Source organism: Phyllobates terribilis, unplaced genomic scaffold (genome assembly GCF_046119375.1).
Source record: "Phyllobates terribilis strain yellow unplaced genomic scaffold, ASM4611937v1 Scaffold_12__6_contigs__length_324123572, whole genome shotgun sequence".
NCBI lineage: Eukaryota > Metazoa > Chordata > Amphibia > Anura > Dendrobatidae > Phyllobates > Phyllobates terribilis.
This window is the reverse complement of record NW_027362772.1, coordinates 256,228,473-256,247,187: the sequence shown is the minus strand read 5'-3', so window position 1 is coordinate 256,247,187 and position 18,715 is coordinate 256,228,473. Positions and strand designations below refer to the sequence as shown.

At 47.6% G+C, this 18,715-nt stretch overlaps 1 protein-coding gene across 2 annotated transcripts in view; it reads right to left on the bottom strand.

The window, feature by feature from the left end:
- LOC141171580 (transmembrane protein 26-like) overlaps positions 1 to 18,251 on the bottom strand; it is a 54,900-nt gene extending 36,649 nt beyond the window's left edge. For both annotated transcript variants that reach the window (XM_073655259.1, XM_073655258.1), the window contains exons 1-2: positions 18,052 to 18,251; positions 1,019 to 1,235 (exon numbers count right to left, since the gene is read on the bottom strand). In XM_073655259.1, the coding sequence (XP_073511360.1) occupies positions 1,019 to 1,215 (197 nt within the window). In that variant the 5' untranslated portion in view covers positions 1,216 to 1,235; positions 18,052 to 18,251. The remainder of the gene's footprint in view (positions 1 to 1,018; positions 1,236 to 18,051) is intronic.
- Between the last annotated feature and the right edge of the window lie 464 nt (positions 18,252 to 18,715).

Here is an 18,715-nt window from a genome sequence, read left to right as displayed (position 1 = left end):
GTACCAACCCCATTTATAAGGCAAGAAATCCCACTTATTAAACCTGACAGGGCACACCTGTGAAGTGAAAACCATTTCCGGTGACTACCTCTTGAAGCTCATCAAGACAATGCCAAGAGTGTGCAAAGCAGTCATCAAAGCAAAAGATGGCTACTTTGAAGAACCTTGAATATAAGACATATTTTCAGTTGTTTCACACATTTTTGCTAAGTATATAATTCCACATGTGTTAATTCATAGTTTTGATGCCTTCAGTGTGAATGTACAATTTTCATAGTCATGAAAATACAGAAAAATCTTTAAATGAGAAGGTGTGTCCAAATTTTTGGTCTGTACTGTATATATATATACTGTATATATATATATCTTACAGTTCAGTATAAAGTCAAGTTCCAAAAATTCTGCATTTTGGCGAGTGTGTATTTTTGTAATATTTGAGTAGAATTCAATTGCACTGGAATATATTCACTCATCTCTAAAAAAAGTTGGATTAATCCTTTTTTGAAATTTTTACTTCCTTATATTAAATTATCAATTTATCGTTCCTTTTATCATAATCATACAACCCTTGTGATATGGATCTTCAAAGTAAGTACAACAGACTCATCAGATCTAAGAAATATTTTTAATAATGTGTGCAGTTTGTATTCGGAAATCTGGTGATAAATCTGCCTTTATTGAATGGAAAATTACTCATAATTTTTTTTCTAAATAGACATAGGCTAGAGTTACACAGCTACAAAAGCTTACTTAGAAACCTTATATCTTATAAAAGTATTGAATTGCACAATTTGTGTAACGTCATGCTTCTGCAACTTCTAAATTACATAAAAGATGCTGATTGCAGCTTTGGTACAATGTGACTCAACGCTCACTTTGCATTCATTTGAATGGGAGACTTACAGTATGTGACTTTACCAAGAACCTAAAAACCATGTATAAAATGGAGAAAGTGAGAATCAGACAACTAAATATTGCCACAAAGCCTGAGCCTGAAGTATCTAATGGTCCATATTACCATGTCCATTCTCCATTTTCTGTCTTGCGTAGTGTCACGAACATCTCAACAGACAGGAGACAAATTCCGATTAGAAAACACACGTAGGTGAAATCATGCTTCAGTATCACCAATGTCCCTACTGTAATACTTCCATGTATGGCGAAGAATAAACGACTGAAAGTAGCTGACAGTATCTTCCGATAATTGCACAACATTCTTCTAATTTACTAACAGTCTGTAAAACAAACAGAACATTTTGCATAAATATATATTTTAATATACTGGTAAGGATACTAATATACATAGAACTCCTGGAAATTATGGATATTATTGGCATACATACAGAAAAAGTATTCATACCCTGTGAACTTTTAAAAAAAATTTCACGTTACACCAACAAACTTAAACTTATTTGGTTGGGATTTTATATGATATATGAACACAAAGTAGCAAGTATTTGTGACTTATAAAGGAAATGATACATGGTGAGTTGTGACCACCACCTAATGTGAATGGTGCATTGCTGTCTTATATTTATGTAGATGCTACAGTCATCGTAACCCTGCCTGTGATGAGAAGGCTATCAAAAAGTGAGTTTTTCAAAACAAGAAGTATCACCTTACAATAACCTTAGTGTCCACCATCACAGAACCTCTTCTCTTTTTTTAGCTGGGGTCCTACACCAGGGTTTCTGTCTGAAGCTTCCATCTAAAGCCCTAAAAAACTGAATTTAGTTGGAACCCCTGACAGATCTATGGACTTCAATTAGGCAAATGGAGTCCAAGATGTCCAACATTGGTCTTTGTTTGCACTTTTTTTCAGGTGTTGATCATCTTTTTTTGCTGGAAACAATAGATTGAAAGGAGTTCACACAGAGTCTAAAGTTGCATACTTTGTACTCCACTTGTCTTATTCTATTCAATGGTTCCATTTTGGTTTTTATCTGAACCCCATTTTTTGGGGGGGGGTTTCAGACAAAAACCCCAAACTGAGTCAGGAAAGGGAGGTCAAACATGGAATGAATCAAGTTTGTCTCTCTACTCACTCTCGGTACACCGGGTGTCCTTTTATTGTGCACCTGATACACCGGGTGCCCTTTTGTTGTTTGGCTCCTCTTGTTCTGTATCTGGTCGTTCCTTGAACTTGCTCTACTGTTGTTATAAATTCTTGAAGTTGCTCTGCACTGGACCACAAGGACACATTTGGCTTCTCCTGTAATCTTTCTTTGCTGAGACTGTACACAAGTTTCTGCCTGAGCCACTCAGCTGCACACCTCTCTCTTCCGCGCTTACAAACTGTCTACATATGTGTTTGTACAGGAACAATTCTATCCCCACCACTTTCAGAGTGGCCAAATTCTCCTTCACCAGCTGTTGTGACCAATGATATTGCTGTACAGTAGAGCTGCATAAAAAGTAGGCGCTTCAGTGGTTAACACTACAGCTTTGCATCGCTGGGGTCCTGGGTTCATATCCCCCCAAGGACAACATCTGCAAGGAGTTTGTATGTTCTCCCCGTGTTTGCGTGGGTTTCCTCCAGGTTCTCCCGTTTCCTCCCACACTCCAAAGACATACTGATAGGGAATGTAGATTGTGAGCCCCAATGGGGACAGTAATAATAATGTATGTAAAGCGCTGTGGAATATGATAGCGCTATATAAGCAATGCATAATAAATAATAACAGTGTCTCACTGCCTTATGTCTTTATAGGTATGCACAATTATAATTAACATTCGTTTTGGCCATCAAAATGATCCTCCAGCTGGCCAGACACTAAAGGTCCAGGAGAAGACAATAATAATAAAATGACTTTGGAACCAATCACTTACTACCAGGATCTATATATAAAGTGGATGTGAGCATGTTCTGTATAGATGGAGATTAACCCTTTAGTGGGGCACAACAAAAAAAGCTTATATAAATACCTTATGACAAGTGAAATGTTACTGGTCACATCCAATGCCAAAATTTAATCTAGGCTAGGTTCTCCACCTGTGGTATGTGTAACCCAAGGTTGTACTATTGCTCTCCTCATGCTTGGCTTTTAATATTCAGTATATGCTATAGATATCATCTGGTGGGTACATTATGAGATCTGCTTAAGTAGGAAGTACTTAGAGATGTTGATAATCACTGCTCTATGTTGCTGCAGAACTCTGGAACTATTTTCATATTACAGCTCCATAATTACCTTAGTTCACTTGTTCTTTGCAGTTACAACTATTTATGAATTATTACTAGTCAACTACATACAATAATACAACAGGATTCAGCTACATAGCGAGTGTAAAAAAAAACTGTTTCTGTAGCATATTTCCCAGCTGTAGACCACCAGCGACTTTACCACTATGGTTTCTACTGTTGTAGTGTAGAACGAGCTAAAAAGCTTGTAACAGAACTTCAACATGACGTTTCAAGGATGGAGCGAGACTGCCATCTACTGGCCAGAGACAGTCAAGCGGAACCAAAATACACAAAGGAAGTTGCAGGCAGGGGAGATTCAGAGGCTGGACCCGATGTCACGGGTGTGTTGCCACGAAGATCGTCACGAGTACACAGCCTGACTTCTCGCAGCTGACTTGTTGGTGCTTTGTGTTTCTCGGCAGTGAGGGAGTTAATTCTCTCTCTCTCTCTGGGCTAGATGAGGTCCAGCCTCGCCCAGCTGCAATCAATACTTCTGTAGTGAGACTCCATATACCTGCTGGTCTGTTTGGGAGGTGTCGGTGAAAGCATTTCATTCAGACTGACAGAGCGGATCATGGTGTTTGGAGTTGCTGAGATAAGTGTATTTGGAAGTGTTTTTTCCCTTTCCTCGCTTTATCATTTATCTCCTTTCCCGTTGGTTTTCCCTCTGTTGTAGTTGAGAAGTTGTTTGTATGCAAGGTGGTTTTGGTTTTTCCCTTGTACTGTCTCGTTCGTCTAAATACTGTGTTTGGGCATATTATTTCTTGTTCCCTTTGGTTGTGATCGGGGTCCTTCTCAGGACTAGATTACTGAGGTGCAGGGATCTTCAGGAGGTAGGGGTTACGCTGGCGGCCTGGACCTCTGTACCTTTAACAGTACCTCCAGGTTGAGGGATTAGTCAGGGCCCCAGCTTAGGGTCAGCTTAGGCCCCCTACCTCCAGTATACAGAGACAGCGTGACATTTTCACCGACCCACTTAGTTTTTCTCCAGCTACTATGGATCCAGTAGCCGGTCTAGCTCGGCAATTGCAGAGTTTGTCCATGGAGCTGGCGGACGTTAGGTCCAAGGTTTGGCATCCTCAGGAGCAAGCCGGACCAGAACCTAAAGTAGCTCTCCCTGATAGGTTCACTGGGGGGCGGGACAAGTTTTTTGTTTTCTGGGAGGCATGTAAATTGTACTTTCGGCTGCGGCCTCGGTCATCGGGGAGTGAAGAACAAAGGGTGGGAATTGTCATCTCGCTCCTACAAGGGGACCCACAATCTTGGGCGTTCTCTCTCCCCCCGGGTTCCCCGGCTCTCCAGTCAGTGGATAGGTTTTTCGCTGCCCTGGGACTCGTATATGATGACCCAGATCGGATCTCCCTTGCTGAGTCTAAGTTACGTAGGATCCAGCAGGGAGATCGTCCGGCGGAGGAATTCTGTTCGGAGTTCCGTAGGTGGGCCACGGACACCCAGTGGAATGACCCGGCTCTTAGGAGCCAGTTTTGTCATGGTTTATCCGACAAATTACAGGATGTGTTGGCACAGTATGACTCTCCCGTGTCTCTGGAAGCCGCTATGGCCCTCGCTATTCGCGTGGACAGACGGCTTCGGGAGAGGTGCGGGATAACTCTACCCCCTGTGATGACTCCACCTCCTACAAGGTCCCCTCATATGGTGGTTCCCCTGGTCAGTCCAGAGGAGCCTATGCAATTAGGAGGGACATCATTTCGGGGGAGGGGACCGGTGGTGCGCCATAAGGCAGGAAGGTGTTTCTTCTGCGGGAGAAAGGGACATTTTATTGGGGGGTGTCCATCCCGTCCCTTGCAGAGTGAAGAGTCGTCGGAAAACTGTTGATCCCAGGTTGTGTGGTGGACGGCAATCTGGGAGTAGGTATTTCGTCCCTAGGTTCGTCTCAGTTTCTCGTACCGGCGGAGGTGGTGGTGGGTACGAGAACTGAGAGGATATCTGTTCTTCTGGATAGTGGGGCCGGGGCTAATCTGGTTGATGCTCGGTTTGCCCGGGTTCAAGGTATGCGGTTGAGTGAGTTGGCTAAACCCATCCCCATATTCTCGATCGATGCCAGGCCTCTCGGGCAGGGAAGTTTTTTGCAAGTTGTGCATGACGTAAAACTTCAAGTGGGGGCAATACATAAAGAACTGTTGTCTTGCTACGTGTTGGAGGGTCTTCCCACTCCTATTGTGTTGGGCCTTCCTTGGTTAGCTAAGCATAACCCAGTTATTAATTGGCAAACCAGGGAGATAAGCCAATGGAGTAAATTCTGTAATAAAAACTGCATGAACACGGTCATTGGTGCGGTTACTCCTTGGGTCTTACCTCCATTTCTGGCGGACTTTGAGGATGTATTCTCGGAGAAAGGGTGTCAGGAACTACCTCCTCATCGCGTGTATGACTGTTCTGTAAAACTGCTCCCTGAGGCCAAGTTACCTAAAGCTAGGTTGTATAACCTTTCTGGTCCTGAGAGGCAGGCCATGAAGGATTATATCTCAGAAAGTCTGGCTAAGGGGCATATTAGACCTTCATCTTCACCGGTGGCTGCGGGGTTCTTCTTTGTTAAGAAGAAAGATGGAGGCCTACGCCCTTGCCTGGATTTCCGTGAACTTAATCGGATTACGGTCCGAGATCCGTATCCGCTCCCACTTATTCCCGATCTCTTTAATCAGATCGTGGGCGCCAAATGGTTTTCTAAGTTGGATCTCAGGGGGGCGTACAATCTGATTAGGATGAAGGAGGGGGATGAGTGGAAGACGGCGTTTAACACTCCGGAGGGGCATTATGAGAACCTTGTCATGCCATTCGGTCTGACTAATGCCCCGGCGGTGTTCCAACACTTTGTTAATGACATTTTTCGCCGCTTGGTGGGACAGTTTGTTGTCATATATCTGGATGATATCCTAATTTACTCGCCGGATCTGGTGTCTCATCAGGAGCACGTTAGGCAGGTGTTACAGATCTTGCGGGATAATAAACTGTATGCCAAGTGGGAAAAGTGTGTGTTCGCCGTACAGGAACTCCAGTTTTTAGGCTTCCTGGTTTCAGCGTCCGGTTTTCGTATGGACCCTGGGAAAGTGCGGGCAGTTCTTGAGTGGGATCGGCCAGAGAATCTTAAGGCACTACAACGTTTCCTGGGGTTTGCTAATTATTACCGAAAGTTCATTCGTAATTTCTCGTCCATGGTTAAGCCTCTCACTGACATGACTAAAAAGGGGACGGATTTTTCTAGGTGGTCTGACAAGGATTGTCAAGCATTCTCCTCTTTGAAAAAATGTTTTGCCTCGGCGCCCATACTCATTCAACCTGATGCGTCTCAGCCATTCATTGTAGAGGTAGACGCTTCCGAGGTAGGGGTGGGAGCAGTATTGTCACAGGGTTCGTCCCCTGGTAAGTGGCATCCGTGCGCCTTTTTCTCTAAAAAATTGTCGTCCGCTGAGAGGAATTACGATGTCGGCAATAGGGAACTCTTGGCCATTAAGTTAGCTTTTGAGGAGTGGCGCCATTTTCTGGAGGGGGCAGTTCATCCGGTCACCGTCATCACCGATCACAAGAACCTGCTATATCTGGAGTCCGCGAAACGTCTGAATCCCAGACAAGCTAGGTGGTCATTGTTTTTTACCAGGTTTAATTTTGTCGTTACATATCGTCCTGGGTCAAAAAATGTAAAGGCGGATGCCTTATCTCGTAGTTTCCCGGGGGCCGGGAATACGGACGACCCGATTCCTATCCTTCAGGAGGGGGTGGTGGTTTCGGCAGTATGCTCTGAGCTGGAGGAGGAGGTATTGGAGGCTCAGGGGGACGCCCCTGTTGGACCTCCAGGGAGATTGTTTGTTCCAGATCAGTTGCGACAAAAGGTGATCGAGGCACACCATAACTCTGTTTTTGCAGGACACCCGGGGAGTAAAGCAACTGTTGATCTCCTCTCGCGTCGGTTTTGGTGGCCTAATTTACATAAGGAGGTGGCAACTTTTGTCACGTCCTGTGGGGTTTGTGCGCGCTCTAAGACCTCACATACCCGTCCGTCTGGGGCCCTCCTACCTTTGAAGATCCCGGAGCGTCCTTGGACTCATCTGTCTATGGACTTTATTACGGACCTCCCTCCGTCTTCGGGTAAAACGGTCATACTCGTTGTAGTGGACAGGTTCAGCAAGATGGCACATTTTATCGCTCTTCCGGCTCTCCCTAATGCTAAAACTCTTGCGCAGGTGTTCATTGGGGAGATTGTGAGGCTTCACGGGGTACCCTCCGAGGTGGTGTCTGATCGGGGGTCTCAGTTTGTGTCTAAGTTCTGGAAGGCGTTTTGTGCACGGCGGGGGATGCAGTTGTCATTCTCATCGGCTTTTCATCCTCAGACCAATGGTCAGACGGAACGTATGAACCAGAGCTTGGAGACATATCTCCGGTGTTTTGTGTCAGAGAACCAGGAGGACTGGGCTTCTTTCTTACCTCTGGCAGAGTTTGCTCTTAATAATAGGCGGAGCGAGTCCACTGGTAAGTCCCCGTTTTTTGGGGCATATGGTTTTCACCCCCAGTTTTGTACTTTCAGTGGGGGGGGCTCTTCGGGGGTTCCTGAGGAGGAACGATTTTCCTCATCACTCGCTTCAGTATGGAGAGGGGTGCTGAAGAATCTGAATACTATGGGGAACCGATACAAACGTATGGCTGATAGGAGGAGAGTGTCTGGTCCGGACCTAAGTGTGAACGATTGGGTATGGTTGTCTACCAGGAATATAAAACTTAAGGTTCCCTCCTGGAAACTGGGTCCCAGGTTCATCGGGCCGTACAGAATCAGTTCTATTATTAATCCGGTGGCATTCCGTCTTGACCTCCCCCCTACGTTTAAAATTCACAACGTGTTTCACAGATCATTGCTTAAGAGGTATGTGGCGCCGGTGGTACCGTCACTTTTACCTCCCCCTCCAGTGGTTGTCAATGGTAACTTGGAGTTCCAGGTATCGAGGGTCATTGATTCACGCTTTAATCGCCGGTCCCTTCAGTACCTGGTTCATTGGAAGGGGTATGGTCCTGAGGAGAGGATGTGGGTTCCTGCGTCGGATATTAACGCAGACCGATTAGTTCGGGCCTTCCACACGACTCACCCGGATAAACCTGGCCCTGAGGGTCCGGAGGCCCCTCGTAGAAGGGGGGGTACTGTCACGGGTGTGTTGCCACGAAGATCGTCACGAGTACACAGCCTGACTTCTCGCAGCTGACTTGTTGGTGCTTTGTGTTTCTCGGCAGTGAGGGAGTTAATTCTCTCTCTCTCTCTGGGCTAGATGAGGTCCAGCCTCGCCCAGCTGCAATCAATACTTCTGTAGTGAGACTCCTTCATATACCTGCTGGTCTGTTTGGGTGGTGTCTGTGAAAGCATTTCATTCAGACTGACAGAGCGGATCGTGGTGTTTGGAGTTGCTGAGATAAGTGTATTTGGAAGTGTTTTTTCCCTTTCCTCGCTTTATCATTTATCTCCTTTCCCGTTGGTTTTCCCTCTGTTGTAGTTGAGAAGTTGTTTGTATGCAAGGTGGTTTTGGTTTTTCCCTTGTACTGTCTCGTTCGTCTAAATACTGTGTTTGGGCATATTATTTCTTGTTCCCTTTGGTTGTGATCGGGGTCCTTCTCAGGACTAGATTACTGAGGTGCAGGGATCTTCAGGAGGTAGGGGTTACGCTGGCGGCCTGGACCTCTGTACCTTTAACAGTACCTCCAGGTTGAGGGATTAGTCAGGGCCCCAGCTTAGGGTCAGCTTAGGCCCCCTACCTCCAGTATACAGAGACAGCGTGACACCCGATCAGGTGACTTCCAGGAAGGAGTTCAGAGAGATAAGAGGCCAGCGCGCCAAACCTGAGGGGTCTTTGGCGCCAAGCAGCAGAGAGGAGCAGACGTGCTCCCTGCGTCCTGAGAAACCCCGTGTGACAGGCCAAATCCAGAGGCCTGAGAGGTGCTCCAGCCGGGCACCGGTAAAAGAGCTCCGGATCCCTCACAGTTGTGACTCGAGTGCTGTGCCTGCTGAGGATACTAGGAACCTGATCGCTGTGCTGAGTGAGTTCGCGGAACCCGACGTCGGCCGCCGACAGACGAGGCCTGGACCCCCCTATCCAAGGCTCGAGAGACTGCCCCCAACAGCCAAGCAGAGAGGAGCTGCATACGTGAGCAGGGCCGTCACTTCCACTGCTCACCCACGGTACCGGGGACAATTGGGTTTAAGTACTCAGGTTGGGAGGGGGACGGTTGGGGCTAAAGTAGCACAACGTGATTTAATTGAATTCATCCGGAAAGAGACTCACAGCCTAGCGGGAATAACCGGTGACCCCCGCTAGGGCCAAATTCACGGTTAAAGAACTTGTGTGGTGCTTCTCATGCTTGAGGGCATCACCTTACTTTAAGAGACTGCGCCTTATTTTAAGAGACTGCGCCTTACTTTAAGAGACTGCGCCTTACTTTAAGAGACTGCGCCTTATTTTAAGAGACTGCGCCTTATTTTGAGAAATTTCGTATTTTTCTGATATTTCAAACCACTGTTCATTACTCTTGTTGCTAATCCCTTGTTTCAGTATACCTGTTGTATAAAACTGTTTACAAACATTTCTGACTGTTCTCGCCTTGTGTCTCTGTGCGTTGCATTCCGGCACCTGCATTACATTTGGCGTAGTCGGCAGGATGCAACATTCAGACGCAGAGATGGCGGATCAGTCTATGGCTGTGTCCGGCCGGAGCCATATACCCCTGGGGGCTATGCTCAGCCATCTTCCCAAGTTTACAGGGGATGGCATGTCACTTTGGGACTGGGCAGAAAGACTGAGAAGTATGCTACGTATGTATCCCCTTGACCCTCTAGCCCAGGCGGAGTTGGCCCTCCTAACCCTTGATGGAGAGGCCCGACAGACTGTGATGTACCGCCCACCTGGGGACCGTGACACCGTGGATAAAGTGATAAAAATTCTAGAGGACATGCACGGTCACACTACAGATTTGGGACACTTGCGCTTACGGTTGTTTCAGCGGGTCCAAGGGGAAAATGAGACAGTAAATCAGTATGTTAATGCATTACAGGAAGTGACGGCCCATATCACTAAGAAAACTCGAGATGGGAACCGAGGACTGGGACCATTGGATGAGGTGTTGCGTGACCAACTGATTGCTGGCTTGAAAGACCCTTCCCTGAGGCAGATCCTGAAGGAGCGGCTGCGACTGAGCCCTGATATGGGCTTCCTGGAGGTAGGGGCTGAAGCTAGAGTCCTGGAGAGAGAAGTTCCTGTTCTCAAAGCCACAGTTAGAAGTCATGAGGCAATTGCTCCTGGATTCACCAACCAAGAGCCTGATTGGGTACGGGAAATACGTCAGGAAATTCGAGACATTCGGGGTGAGCTGAATTCTATTAGGAAGACTCCTACTGCCCCCTTGCCGACGGACCGTACTGCTCAACGCGGACGGAGACCAGAACGAGAAAGACGTTCCTATCCGGCCCCAGCACGACATGTACCCGACCTATCGGCAGAACGAGGACCGGAGTGCTGGACCTGCGGAGGTAGGGGGCATATCTCCAAAGACTGTCCCAACCGAGAAAGGAGGAGGAGGGGACAGCCGTTAAACTAAAATGCCCCACGGTTGTGGAGCATACCTTGGGGTCTCGAGCTTCAGAGAGTAGAAGAGGGAGCTCTGAAGACATTGTCTCCGAGAGGCCCATTATCTGGGCTGAATTCAATGGGCAGCGGATCCGTTGTTTGATGGACACCGGGTCTCAAGTGACCACTATGCCTGAGACGTACTTCCAAAGTCACTTTCCTGAAGTCGCTCGTTCCTGCCGGGAACCCACTGTCAAACTGGTGGCGGCTAATCAACTACCTATCCCAGTAGCGGGAGTAGTATGGATGTCTGTGCGGGCATGTGGAAAGGACCTCGGTCGAAAAGGGATTGTACTGACCACCGGGCCCGGAGGCGATGGGCCCATTGTAACCCTGGGCATGAATGTGCTGAAAGAAGTCGGACAGTTCCTGGCTGAGGGCTGTAGCAAAAACAACTGGACCCGCGCCACTCGAGACCCAGCTAACAAGAGAGTGTTCCAGCACCTCGTGCGGGTCAGTCAGATTCAAAAGTTGCCCACTACCTCCCAGTACCTTGGTAAGGTATCGATACCGCCCGAAGCCACAATAACACTGCCGGTGGGACAGACTGTACTCACTTTGCCGGTGCTGGCACATGTGTCCTTAGAGGGCGTGGACATTCAAGTTGAACCAATGGAGGGAGAAGAAGCGCCCTCTGGACTCCTGATTGCTCGAACTCTGGCCACCGTGCGGCACGGTCGAGTACCCGTGCGCTGCATCAATTTAAGTGGCACCAGTTTACAGTTGTTGCCCCGACAAGAGGTGGCGCGAGTGTGCGTAATGCCGGAGGCCCTTACTAGAGCTGACGCTATAGGGCTGGCACCTGTGGAAGGAAAACCATGGACCCTAGAGGTGTCCCTCAATAGCCAGGAACATGGAAGAGAACCGTTGGCTGGACGCCACCTCCTGGAAGAAATGGAAGCTAACCTGACTGAGTTTTCAATGGGCAGCGGATCCGTTGTTTGATGGACACCGGGTCTCAAGTGACCACTATGCCTGAGACGTACTTCCAAAGTCACTTTCCTGAAGTCGCTCGTTCCTGCCGGGAACCCACTGTCAAACTGGTGGCGGCTAATCAACTACCTATCCCAGTAGCGGGAGTAGTATGGATGTCTGTGCGGGCATGTGGAAAGGACCTCGGTCGAAAAGGGATTGTACTGACCACCGGGCCCGGAGGCGATGGGCCCATTGTAACCCTGGGCATGAATGTGCTGAAAGAAGTCGGACAGTTCCTGGCTGAGGGCTGTAGCAAAAACAACTGGACCCGCGCCACTCGAGACCCAGCTAACAAGAGAGTGTTCCAGCACCTCGTGCGGGTCAGTCAGATTCAAAAGTTGCCCACTACCTCCCAGTACCTTGGTAAGGTATCGATACCGCCCGAAGCCACAATAACACTGCCGGTGGGACAGACTGTACTCACTTTGCCGGTGCTGGCACATGTGTCCTTAGAGGGCGTGGACATTCAAGTTGAACCAATGGAGGGAGAAGAAGCGCCCTCTGGACTCCTGATTGCTCGAACTCTGGCCACCGTGCGGCACGGTCGAGTACCCGTGCGCTGCATCAATTTAAGTGGCACCAGTTTACAGTTGTTGCCCCGACAAGAGGTGGCGCGAGTGTGCGTAATGCCGGAGGCCCTTACTAGAGCTGACGCTATAGGGCTGGCACCTGTGGAAGGAAAACCATGGACCCTAGAGGTGTCCCTCAATAGCCAGGAACATGGAAGAGAACCGTTGGCTGGACGCCACCTCCTGGAAGAAATGGAAGCTAACCTGACTGAGTTTTCTGCTGGACAAGTGAGGCAGATCGAACAACTTCTACAGCGATATCAGGGAGTGTCTGCACAGCATGAAGATGATTTCGGGTGCACTCGAGACATTCAGCACGAAATACCCACCGGAAATACTGCTCCCATCCGAGAGAGATATCGGCAGATCCCGCCTCAAATGTACCAGGAGGTGAAAGAGCTATTGGCCCACATGTTGCGGAACGGTGTGATCCGTGAAAGCAAGAGCCCCTGGGCGGCTCCGATCGTGCTGGTCCGAAAGAAGGACGGTACCCTGAGATTCTGCGTAGACTATCGGAAGCTGAATGCCTGTACAGTACGGGACTCCTATCCACTCCCCCGAATCGAAGAGTCTCTATCTGCACTAGGGAGCACCAAATTCTTCTCCTCCCTCGACCTGGCCAGTGGTTATTGGCAGGTCCCAGTAGCTGAGAAGGATCGTCCGAAGACAGCTTTTGTTCTCCCTATGGGCCTGTTTGAGTTCAATCGAATGCCGTTCGGACTAACAAATGCGCCAGGAACCTTCCAACGGCTGATGGAGAGATGCTTGGGGGACCTCAACTTTGAAGCCACTTTAATATATCTGGACGATATAATTATCTATTCCGCAACGTTTGAGGATCATCTCCGCCGATTGGAACAAGTGTTAGAACGGCTACAAAGGCACGGCCTGAAAATTCAGCTTCGTAAGTGTCGTCTCTTCAAACGAGAAATTGAATATCTGGGGCACACTGTGTCCAGTGCAGGGGTGCACCCCACTGCGGAGAAAGTAGCTGCCGTGCAGAAGTGGCCCACGCCCGCCAATCTAAGGGAACTAAGGGCATTCCTGGGGCTCGCTGGATACTACCGCAGATTCATTAAAGACTTCGCTAAGATTGCGAACCCGCTCAATGAATTGCTGAGAGGAACAGCCGGGGGAGCCAAGCGGCAGCCCATTCAGTGGGGCCCACGACAAGAAGAGGCATTCCGAGCATTGAAAATGGCGCTAACAGATGCCCCGATTCTGGCCTACGCTGACTTTTCGCAGCCGTTCATGTTGTACACTGATGGAAGCTTGCATGGGCTGGGAGCAGTGCTGGCTCAAGTACAAGGAGGGAAAGAGCGAGTGATCGCGTATGCCAGCAGGTCACTCCGAGATACGGAGAAGAATCCGGACAACTACAGTTCGTTTAAGCTGGAGCTACTAGCACTGGTGTGGGCCATGACCGAGAAGTTTGCTGAGTACCTGTCAGGGTCAGAAGTGCAAGTGCGGACAGATAACAACCCTTTGGCCCACTTGGAGAACGCCAAACTGGGCGCGTTAGAACAGCGGTGGGTCGCAAGGATGTCCAAATTCCAGTATAAAATCGCCTATCGGTCCAAGGCCCTGAACACACATGCAGATGCCCTGTCCCGGGTCACTCAGGCGGGGCCGAAGAAGGACAGAGATGAGGAGCTCGAAGGCGACGAGATCCCGGATTTCAGCCAGTTCGCCACTGCTGTGGTCGACGCCCAAGAGACCAGAGGGGAGCCGATGCCCACTCAGATTCTGGGACGTTCAAGAGACGAATGGATACATCTGCAGCAATCCGACCCGGAGCTAGCAAAGTTGAGAGAATGGGTCGCCCTTAATCAGAGACCCGACCAGGAAACCAGAGCCGCTTCACTTCCAACTACCCTACAAATCCTAGGCCAGTGGGAGAGGCTCCTCCTGAAGGATGGCTTGCTATGCCGAAGAATCCAGCTGCCTCGAGAGTTTGATGTTACCTGGCAAGTGGTAGTTCCAGGAGCACTAGTAACACAGCTAGCCCAAGAAGCTCATAGAAGAGGTGCTCACTTCGGAGTAGAAAAGACCTTCCGGTGGTTGCAACGGCTGGTATATTGGCCTCAACTGCGACAAGAAGTCGAGGGGGTCTGCCGAACATGTCGCCAGTGTGAGTTGAACAAGCCCCCGGAGCAAAGAGCTCCCATTCAGACCATCCGAACTTCTGCCCCCTTGGAAGTCTTGATGATTGACTACTTGATGGTAGGAACTTCATACAACGGTTATGGACACTGTTTAGTCATGACTGATCACTTCACCAAGTTTGCAGTAGTGACGCCCACTAAAGATCAGACGGCAGAAGCCGCAGCCAAGGCCATCTGTCAAGATTTCATCCGGATTTATGGGTGCCCGAAGCGAATACATTCTGACCAGGGGGCCTGCTTCCAAGGAAGAGTGATGGATGAGCTATACCGCATCTATGGGATCGACCGTTCCCGGACAACGCCCTACCACCCGCAAGGGAACGGGGCTTGCGAGCGCTTTAACCGAACCCTGTTGCAAATGTTGCGAACACTGGAAGCGGACAAAAAGATGAAGTGGCCCGAATTCGTGTCCGAGCTGGTGTGGGTGTATAATAATCGAGTTCATGCAACCACCGGCTACACCCCCTACATGTTGCTGTTTGGAAGAAGTGGCCGAGAAATCACCGAACTGGAGCTAGACTCAGAAGACCCCGGTCCGGGCAGTAGCCCAAGTACCTGGATTCGAGAACACCAGCGTCGACTCCATACCGTGAGAAGACTGGTTGCTCAGAAGTTTCAGGAAGTAGAGCATGCAGTTCGGCCCCCGACCACAGGTGGATCGCTTCAGCCAGGAGACCGAGTGCTGTTGAGGGCTAAATGATTTGGGAGTAAGCTGGACCATCGTTGGGAGGCAATACCATATCGGGTGGTGAAGAAGGTTCACCCAGACAACCCCGTCTACGAGGTTAGGCCCGAAGGGGATGACACCGCGACATCCAGGGTGTTGCACCGTAATATGTTGCGACCTTGCTCCTCTGAAGCAGAAGTCTGTAACAGGGCTGGGCCCTCAGACGTGTTGGCTGAAGTGCCACATACAGGAACCTTGGGGGATGAAGAAGGGTGGGCCACAATGCAGTTGGGCCCGTCAGAACCGTTGGTGCCACTCCCGAGTGGAAGTCAGAATGAGTCAGGAAATGATTTGCAATCCCCAGTAGTTGATTCCTCGGATCTCCCGGAGTCTCCTCCGCAAGAAGAGCCCCGCAGAACTGTGCGGGCTAATGCCGGAATTCCTCCTAACCGGTATGCTCAGGAAGAGTTTATCTGGTCTCGAATCCAACAGAAAACGCAGGAGTGTGCCCAACTCCTGTCTGAGCTTGCACTGCCTGGAAGGAGACATCAATTCTGCGAAGAGTCCACTCGCCCGAGGACTGGCGAGCAAAAAGGAGGGAGGAATGTAGAACGAGCTAAAAAGCTTGTAACAGAACTTCAACATGACGTTTCAAGGATGGAGCGAGACTGCCATCTACTGGCCAGAGACAAAATACACAAAGGAAGTTGCAGGCAGGGGAGATTCAGAGGCTGGACCCGATCAGGTGACTTCCAGGAAGGAGTTCAGAGAGATAAGAGGCCAGCGCACCAAACCTGAGGGGTCTTTGGCGCCAAGCAGCAGAGAGGAGCAGACGTGCTCCCTGCGTCCTGAGAAACCCCGTGTGACAGGCCAAATCCAGAGGCCTGAGAGGTGCTCCAGCCGGGCACCGGTAAAAGAGCTCCGGATCCCTCACAGTTGTGACTCGAGTGCTGTGCCTGCTGAGGATACTAGGAACCTGATCGCTGTGCTGAGTGAGTTCGCGGAACCCGACGTCGGCCGCCGACAGACGAGGCCTGGACCCCCCTATCCAAGGCTCGAGAGACTGCCCCCAACAGCCAAGCAGAGAGGAGCTGCATACGTGAGCAGGGCCGTCACTTCCACTGCTCACCCACGGTACCGGGGACAATTGGGTTTAAGTACTCAGGTTGGGAGGGGGACGGTTGGGGCTAAAGTAGCACAACGTGATTTAATTGAATTCATCCGGAAAGAGACTCACGGCCTAGCGGGAATAACCGGTGACCCCCGCTAGGGCCAAATTCACGGTTAAAGAACTTGTGTGGTGCTTCTCATGCTTGAGGGCATCACCTTACTTTAAGAGACTGCGCCTTATTTTAAGAGACTGCGCCTTACTTTAAGAGACTGCGCCTTACTTTAAGAGACTGCGCCTTATTTTAAGAGACTGCGCCTTATTTTGAGAAATTTCGTATTTTTCTGATATTTCAAACCACTGTTCATTACCCTTGTTGCTAATCCCTTGTTTCAGTATACCTGTTGTATAAAACTGTTTACAAACATTTCTGACTGTTCTCGCCTTGTGTCTCTGTGCGTTGCATTCCGGCACCTGCATTACAGTAGAACAACAAGCACTGTGTTATATGGTGCAGGCATTGTTTGGAAGAAAGATTGCATGGATATTGCATGCATATCTATTATTTGTTATTTTATAAAAATTGGAGAGCTTGGGGCTTTACTTTAATTATCGACCAAGACACAATTTTTGCACATACTGTAGATACAGAATAACATTTAAAAGGAATCTATCACCAGGTTTTTGCCAATTATTTTATAGTAGCATAATGTAGGGACAGAGACTTTCATTCGAGTGATGAAATCAGTCTTATCAGCAGGAGATTATCAGTAGAGGATCAGATCTGCAGCAGATAAAAGTTATTTTATCTAAACTGCTGCAAGCAGCTCAGCAAATCATTAATCTACAAAGCAGAAGCAAGTTACTGCAGACACAGCACAAGATTCAGATGTAGCCTAATAATGGATAGTCACAGCTACGTTCACACGGTGAGCCTTTGGTGAGGTTTTTTTAAGTAGCGTATTTTTGAAAAAATTTAAGTAGCCTATTTTACTTACTGGGTGCAGAAATGGCACAGAAAATCTGCAACATCAAAAACTCACCAAAAGCTCATCGTGGGAACATAGTCATAGAATCTGCAGAAAAGCATAAATTCGAATATGTGAAATATTAAAGGTAAAGCTTCATGAAGATATTAACCATAAACTGATACAGAGCATTCATAGTCATATTGCTACACAAACCAGTACAACCCTGTGCAAAAAAATATAGATTTCCTTTCTTTTTTTGTGTGGGCTGTCTCTTTAATTCATTCATTCATCGTTCCATCCAGTAATAAATAAATTAATCAATTCAGTCATTTATTTCTTTTTTTGCGTAATGTTAAAGACCCATCTACCAAGCAGAGTCAGGGGCCAAACCACAGGAGCATGAATTATCTGACGGTTTTCTTTTAATATGATCCTTTTCTTGCAGGTAGGTAATTATCTGCAGTCCATCATTTACATGCATAAAAAGTCAACAGGATATAGATATGAAAAATTAAAAAATAGCTTTAAAGCAATGAGATTTCATCAAATATGTAAGCAAAAAAGGACAAAGGGATTTGGGTAAAAAGTAACGACTTGTCCTTCCAAAGAATATTCATACATCTGGTTACAAAAATATTTGTGAAAATACTTTTATGTAATTCTACAGAATTACTCGGAGATGAGTCAGAGGATTTATTCTCTTATCCTGCACTGTGCGTATGTTTATTAGAGGCAAGCATGAATATAACAAATGCTAAATTTGTGATTTATGAAAAGAAATCAATGTGTATCTTACCTTCTGAACTAATCTTATATCCTCTTCCAAGTTCTGGCTTTTCCTTTGTGCTCTTTAATTGTTAATATGCTCCTAGCCTTCTGGATTAATGGATCAAACAAATAAAACCACATTTCTATTAACACGCCCTGTGCCATGATAATAAGCAGAGATTATCACATGGTACTATATCAAGTCCCTGAAGGTTTCTCCAGTGAGGTATTTCTCTGAATTGTACAGTATTTACAGCTTCTTCCAAACCAAAGCTGTTTTTTCTCCCAAATATTGTTTACTTTGTAGCAAAACTGATTGTAAGCTAAATATATTTAGAAAGTAAACTTTGTATTGTGTTACCAAAGCCTCACGCATGATGTGAAGCTGCACCACTGTATTGTCCTCCAGAATCAATACTTTTGGGTAGGAAAATATTCATAACAATAAGTAAATAATTTGTATTAACCTATTTTAACAATTTTTATTGATCTTTCTCTTTTTCCCCAAAATGGAACTATTATTCTCATGTAAGAAAATTAAAGTAACAAATATACTTTGGGGTATTCCTTGGTACAATAATGTAACATTTGATGAAATATATGCTCTTTATCTAATTTCTAATATACTGTAGTTCTCCATTTTAATTCAAGTTGTAGTTGAACATTCAGCTTTTGGTCTGATTTTTAAAGCT